The sequence below is a fragment of the Pundamilia nyererei genome, unplaced genomic scaffold (genome assembly GCF_000239375.1).
Source record: "Pundamilia nyererei isolate P.nyererei 1_Seehausen unplaced genomic scaffold, PunNye1.0 scaffold00061, whole genome shotgun sequence".
In the NCBI taxonomy this organism is placed as follows: domain Eukaryota; kingdom Metazoa; phylum Chordata; class Actinopteri; order Cichliformes; family Cichlidae; genus Pundamilia; species Pundamilia nyererei.
In genome coordinates this window covers 1883875-1891626 of record NW_005187462.1, presented here as the reverse complement: position 1 = coordinate 1891626, position 7752 = coordinate 1883875, and the positions used below count along the sequence as shown (strand labels likewise).

At 41.4% G+C, this 7752-nt stretch overlaps 1 protein-coding gene across 3 annotated transcripts in view; it reads left to right on the top strand.

The window, feature by feature from the left end:
- LOC102195698 (protein tyrosine phosphatase receptor type F) overlaps nt 1-7752 on the top strand; it is a 149226-nt gene that overhangs the window by 48684 nt on the left and 92790 nt on the right. For all 3 annotated transcript variants that reach the window (XM_013911352.1, XM_013911354.1, XM_013911353.1), the window contains one exon: nt 5907-6100. In XM_013911352.1, coding sequence (XP_013766806.1) covers nt 5907-6100 — 194 coding nt within the window. The remainder of the gene's footprint in view (nt 1-5906; nt 6101-7752) is intronic.

Sequence of the window (7752 nt, the reverse complement as noted above, 5' to 3'; positions counted from 1 at the left end):
CTGTATCGAACGGTTCAATATCAATACGAATGTCGTTGCACCCCTAATACATACATATATATATATGTGTAAATGTATGTATGTATGAAAATAAAATTTATGCCACTGAAATATTTAGAGCGTTCCTAAAAGGACATAAAAGCTCTGCAGTTAATCGGTTTCACTCAAACCTGACGATGATTCTAAAACTAACCCCTCTTCTTTCAAACCTGCCCAACAGTTTTCAGTTACCTGATTTAAACAGAATATTTTAGTACTTGCCAAAAGCCAACAGTGACCTTATGACCAGTGTTTTTGTTTGTTTGTTTTCCTGGATGGCATTTCTTTATGGGTGAAACCTCAAAGAGACAAATCTAAATAGTGTTAGAAGCACAGTTTCCTTCCTCACACCACTAACCCTCTCCATCTGCTGCCCTTCTCTCTCTCCTGGCGTCTCTCATCACTCTTTATTTCTGAACACCCACTGAATTTGAATCTCACACTCTTTTCATCTCTTTCCATCTCTCTGCACCCCATTTGACTTTGAGCTCTCATTGCATTTCTCCAGCATCTGTCCATTCTCCACACAGTGTACACTTTCTCCCACGAATCCTCCTTCCAGCTCTTATCCGTGTCAGCCCGAGTAACAAAAAACATTCTCGTTTAGCTCCCTGACATAGTCGCAGCGTACGCTGAACTTTCCTGGCTTACTGTAATTTCCTTTAATAATCTGCAATAAAGGAAACACTCAAATTTAAAGAGAATAACAATTTTTCTTCTTAGATATTATAATTATTCTGATATGAGCACAGAGGAGCCGTAGCAGAGTTTTGTCAGACAGGCATTGGATCTCTTTTACAGATTTCATTAGGCTGTGATTGGGACTTTGCTCACTGGGACACGTCAAAGTTATACTCGGCTTCCCTGATGCCCCGAGACAAAGGACCTGTTCTGTGAGCTTATTCTCCTGCTTGTGTTGGTTTTAATAGGACACAAATCAGAAATAAATGTAGCCAGCCATTGCTCAGTCTAAAGGCAAAGACTGCAGTTGTGTCGACCCATGGTGTCATTAATGTGACGCAGTTATAGTAAAAGTGTGATAGGACTCCAACAAAACCCACCGTACATCAGAACTGCTCAAAACAGACCTTTGGATTCAGAGATTGTGTATAAATGTTGCATGAATTTAAGAGTCTGTATTCATTTATTGATGGAAGTTTATTTTGGGATCTCTCCTAAACAGAAATCTATTTTGTTTTTGAGTAATCTTAATTTTTTTTAAAAAGTGTTTATTTTGTTTTGTTTTTTAATCACAGTCCTGTTGATTTGCTTTGGTTGAAGGCCCAAAGCTCTTTGGTTTGTACGAAGCTTAGGGAACACAGAACAAATCATCCAGTGAAAGCAAAGGCAAAGCTAGACAGTAACCACAGACACCTGCATGTGGTCTGTCCCTCTGCTCTGCCTCTAATGCGTCCGATAGTTTAAGAGCACGACTGATACCTGGTGCACATTTCTGGTGCCAACGGGATCTCACAGCTGCGACTGATGCCTTGGGATGAAAATGTGCTGATTTGACATTTTAAAGCAAACTAACAGCCATTATCATTTTCCCCTTTCTCCTGCAGGAAATGCAACATAACTGTCCCAGCTTTTGCTTTCATGTCCACTGTTCTCTGCTGGTCCTGAAAAACATTTCTGTTCTGCTCTGCACTGCTTAAACTCTGCTTAGTTTATCTTTAGGTACTTTAGAGGTTGTTGGTCTTTCGTGTAGCTGTTTTCCATCACTTCACCTATTTTATTACAGTGGGACACTGTAATACTGCAGAGAACTTTAAAGATAAGTCAGGATATCACAGCCTTGATTAGCCAGTGTGGAGCACTTCAAATTAAATTTCATGTTGAGGTGAGAGGGCAACGTTTCAAGGAGTCGATCTGGCTGCTTGTTTTTCCTCCCTGCTGAAAAATTCACTATGCACAACAAATCAAATGTTTTGTTCTATGATTGCTACTTGCTCACCTTGTTATACTCCATGATTATCCATCAAAAACTCCATGAGACAAAACAGCATTTATGTGAACGAGAACTTTAAAAGTTTTGATGATTATTTTTAAAATTGCAGAAATAAGAACAGTTTGTATGTTTGTGACCCAACTAAACAAAAGTAAACTTTCCAACAATATCTGTTTGAAGAATAAAGTTTTAATTCAGTGTTCAGCTCTTGTGCTGAGAGAAGATTACTTTGTCACATACGGGATCTTTCATGTGCTCAAAGAGAAAGCAGTGACGCTGGATCTCCTTCTTAACAACGTTTAATATTTACACGCTCAGCTAGCTTCTAAAGATGTGAGTAAATGCTAATAAATCCAAACTGCATGCAGAGGGCGTTCAGGTTGTGGATTTGTTTAATCTGATGTGTGCAGAAGGAAGTGAGCACACAGAGTGGACCCAGTGAGAGCGACACAGAGGAGACAATTAGTGGCTGCAGTAGCTTTGACAGCCGCTGCAGAGAACCCCCAGCAGCCACAGACACAAGATCTGGCTTCACGCTGTCAGTCAGGATGGTCCTACAAGTTTAAAACCAGCATGAAGTGTGTGAGTCTCACAGTCTGCAGTAAGCATCTACATGTTATAGTGGGAATTAAAGATAAGTAAACCCGTGTCCACACTCACGGCACATTTAGCTTTAGTGAAATCATAAAAACTCCAGCAGACAAAGAGGCCTTTGTAAAGTGTAAGCCAGGCAAGCAGGAGGACGTATACAGACAGGACGTGGAGCGATAAAATCAATCTGAAGAACGGCATGTCCTGATTTATTGTCGGAAAATCTTCTCCAGGCCACCGAAACCCAACGTTCATCCTCTCCAGGTTGGTTTTTCACTTCTGTTGGCTTGTTGACGTTGATTCGACACTAACGGCTTTTTGCCTTCTTACAACCACTTTTTTCATTAGCCACTCTTTTTCTGCCAAAAAGCAGATGCAAGAAAACTCGGTAAATGGACTGGTTCTTATAGAGCGCTTTTCTACTCTTCTGAGCACTCAAAGCGCTTTACACAACTTGTGCATTCACCCATTCACACAAGCACATTGTTCTAGGTGCTTTTCTAAGTAACATTCACACTCCGATGGATGCATCGGAGAGCAATTTGGGGTTAATACCTTGCCCAAGGATATTTGGCATGCAAACTAGGGGAAGCCAGGAATCGAACCACCAAACCTCCGATCAGTAGATGACCTGCTGTACCGCCTGAGCTACAGCCAAGCAGAGTACATGCAAGTAGGGAAGATGTGCAGCAAATGTCACATAGGATTGAAACCTGTGCCACTAGATCTCACAGCAGCTGCTCTTCCCATTGAGCCAAACCAGCTCTGGTTGGTTCAGTAGAATAGCTGAATAATTAAAATACTTTGTCTTTATTGGGCTGTTGCATGGCAGCTATCAAAGTAAATGTGGTTACCACAGAATGAATATGAAACACCTGCTCTTACGTTTTCAGGCCTCAGCTAAATAATGAGCAAATAGAAAAGCCCATTCCTGAAAAGAAAAGAAATCTCTTCAGTTTGTGTTATTTCTGTTTGCTCAGATTAGCATCAGATTAGCATCAGATTAGCATCAGATTAGCATCAGATTAGCATCAGATTAGCATCAGGCATGCATTAGAAAACAAATGAACTGTAGCAGCTGCATGCACTTCCTCCCATGACCACAGGAGGTTGTTTCCACAAACAGTGACGTTTTAGTCAGAAATCGACCACCGTTATTGCTTTTCAGCTGAGGTTGGCTTTATTTTCATCCGTGGCAGCAGATGGACTTCAAAGCTGTGTTTAGTCTGCTTTAGGATCCCGTTGTCTGTTACATGCTCATTTTGTTCTTCTTCTTCACTGGCTTTTGCTTTTGCAGTTAACACTGTGGTTTATTGACGTTTCTCCTCCAAAGCGTGAAGCTTGACTCTGGAAGGTCTCTGATTTTATAAAAGGTTAAACGATTCTAATTAGTCGAAAGTGCAAAGTGCTGACACCGAGTTGCAGAGCTTTCCTCTGCCTGCTGTGCCGGGTTGATACTTTAATACTTCTGCTTGCTGCTTTAACACTTTTCTCTCCCTGTTTTTCAGTATTTTCCTTTTCTGTTCTCTCTGTGTGAATTCCATTAATATTAGCAGAGCCTCATCTCCTCATTTTTATTGAAGTTAAATTTGTATTCATTTACACCTTCCTGTGAAGCTGACCAAGCATTCCAGAGGAATCTTTTTAAGCCTATTTTGATATGCAGCAAAGTAGAAAGTGTGTGTGCTCTAAACCCAGCTCCCAGCATCCTCTTGGGGCTCCATGTGACAAGCTTTGATGTGGATAACCTGCAAAGATAGCCAGTGACCTTCACGTATCCTTGCAGCCTCTCCAGGCTGGTAGCTACCTCGTCAGGTCAAACTTTGAAGTGGTCCAACTGATGAAGAGAAATGACCGTGGATAGGCCTTACCACACGTCTTCGTCTACATCTGCTGCTGGACATGTGGGCACCATTTAAAATAAACGTAACCCCATGCAACAGTTATTGCAATTTTTTTTAAATCAGGGAGGCTCGTTGAGATTAAACTCTTTCACAGAGATGGGAACATGAAGCATTTGCCAGAACAAAGCAGACGGGAAAAAACGGCACAATAAAGACATGTTCTCCTGTCCCTCAGCATTACAGTCGAGTGGTTTGATGCACCAGTTTCTACAGTGTTGGCTGTTGGCTCAGGAGTGGCAGCAGCAGAAGGCGGTCTGAAGATTGGTTTGGGTTTAGACCTCATTCACAATCACCTGACGATCTCTGGCTGCTAGTGGAAAATGTGTGTTGCTGCTGTTGCAAAGCTAAATGTGGCTGCTGCACTGAAAACCTTCTTGTGGTTTCTCTGGTTGCGTGTAGATTTGTGCAGTATTGGACAAAGGAAGTGGAGAATGTCAAAGTAAAAGTTGTGATTTTGAGGGGAAACAGCCTCTATTCCTATTTTGTGTCACACGTTTCAGTGTCACTGCTCCTCTGTGAGTAGTCGATGAATGTTTGCAGACATGCAAACTACAGGTGATGACAGAAGCATGCAGGTAATCATAGAAGACATTTTCGGTGCTACGTGTAGTTTCTTATATCTCTTTGCCTAAAGTGTCACCTAGCGACTCCCAGCAAATCTTAATCGACTGGTCAAGGTTATTCATTTTCCCCTCTGACCGGTGTTTGCCAGGAGATCACTGACCAGTGACGCGAGAGTGAAACACTAAAAGCTTACAAAAACACTAGAAAATAGTCTGTTGGGGTTTTCACTCTAAAAACGAATTGGTTCGTTTTATGAAAATATGGTGGTGTGTGTTAAAATGCGCCCAAACACAGCAGTGAAACCTCCCAAAACGATGTTGGGAGTGACAGCATCACACCCCTCCCCCAAAGCCTCACCAAATCACCAGTGCATTTGCCAAAAATGACTCGCATGAATCACACATAAACAATTCTAACAAAGAGGAAAATAAAAGGAAACAAATTTCTCACTTATTCTTCTTCCCATCATGAAGCAGTGCCAACAAGTGAATCACATGAAGGCACAAAGAAACAGCAACAAGCTTTTCAGTGAATAATATTCACACTGACAGCGTACCACAGTGAGCAGTGTGAGAAAAAACAGGCACTGTGACACTTATCAGGTGTATCTGAACACACAACAAGTCTGTTTGTACTTGTTGAAGGTGAAATCATGCTTCGCAAATCTTTCAGCCACCAAAACGTTACTGTGGAAATAGTAAAGGGTACAAAGTAAGGCAGAGATACTCAGCTTCTGAGGAACAGATGCTAATACAGTCTCATGAAGACGTGGTTTAATAGTAGCCTACCTATTGAGACGCACAAAATCACACATTCCACTTTCTAAATGTAATTTGTGTTTTCTCATTTGTTTTCAGTGCCTGGAGCTCCTCCCAGGAAGGTGGAGGTAGAGGCCCTGAACTCTACTGCCCTCAGGGTGAGCTGGAAGCCCCCGCTGTCCGTGAAGCAGCATGGGCAGATCAGAGGATACCAGCTGGTTTACTCCAGGCTAGAGAACGGGGAGCCCCACGGCCAGCCGGTCCTCCTGGATGTTAACCTCCCTGAAGCCCAGGTATTCTCACACGGTGTCATTCAGGTTGATGTAACTGGGTGAGACAATGAGTGAGAGCTGAAGACGGGGGAGTTTGGTTCAGATCCCCGAAGTTTATTTGACGTAAGTTGTTGTTTTAAGGCAGGAAACAATTTTTTGGTCTTTAAACTATTGACTGAAGCAATACACTCATCAGTAACAGGTCGTTTTTTTCACATGCTCTACCTTTGCACAACCAACCTGCTAATAGACACGAGGTGCATGTTTCAGAGTCCGTAATCATCAGAAGCAATTAAGCTGTGAGACTAATATGTATGTACATGTGTTAATTCCCCGTTATTACTTTATGTTGGCTTGAAAAAAACATCTCCCTCTGCTGGTGCTTCAGATTACTGCGACTTACTGCATCCGTGTCCATTTCACGCTTTGCAGAGGCAGAGCGTGAAATGGACACGGTGGACCAGCGTGTGGGTTGCACGTTTTGCCCTCTCATGTCCATTAGACAGAAAACATGTTTAAGTCGTTTCTTTAGTGGCTGAACTTTTAAAGAGCTGGAAACTAAGTAAATCTGCAGAACTGCAAAGCTCTAAAACAGCAGAAGAATATAATGAAATATAGGAGCTATTATTAAAAAAGAAATAAATACTGAAAACTTTTTAATACAATCCAAATGATTTTGAAAGATTTTTAATCATAAATGTTGATTAAAAATGTTTATGAAGCAGGAAGTTTATAAACATAATTTGTGCAAATTATTATTTTAATCTTCTCCTTGAAAAGAAAAAGGATAAACAGGTTACAGCTGTGTGTGGTCTGCAGCCTGCTGTGATGAAAAAGCATCAGATCCCAACATCGGAGCATTTCTAAAATAAGGATGTGCATCCAGTACCTCATCCTGTACCTCCCTTTGTTCCATTAGAATAATTGGATTCGACGTTTCTTTTTTCAGTTTATTTTTATTCCCGTCTCCAGTGGGAAAAAATAACCCCAAATATTAATAATTATTTGGCATCTGACATATTAGATCATCTGCAGAATCAAACATGTGCTTCTTCATATTTTTAATTAGTGTAATATTAAGGAATTTACTTTTCTCTAACCAGAAGCCTCGGTGATGATGATGATGAGGAGGAGGAGGAGGAGGAGTTTCAGCTGCAGAAAGTCTTTGTTGTGGTAGCACTACATGACTTGGTGCTTAGCGAGCTCGACTTTACATAATTCTTTACATAAAGACTGAAATCTATTTACCTTGAAAACACTTTTTCCAAAACATGAAGACAAATTTTTGTCTTTTTACATTATTTGTACTTAAATAACTTGAACATGAGCAAACATGTGTGTGCACGTGCGTCTCAAATGACGGCATGAACACACATAAGAAGAAAAAGATAAGAGCATCATCTCCAAAAGATGCATCACAGAATATCTAAGAAAGCCGACTGCTCGAACAACTGGCGTGAAATCACTGCACCAAAGACTGAGAGCAGGTCACAGGGTGGATGTTTAAAAGCTCTCGCTGAGGAGGCGCCGCTCAGTTCCTCTCCTCTCGGCTTGTTTTGTTCTCCTGGAGGAGCGTCTCACCTGATTTCCTTTATACGCAGCATTCCTGTCTTATCTGTGTAAGGCAGGAGGCCTGATAAAGGGCCCGCATCTCACAGCCATCTCCAACCTCT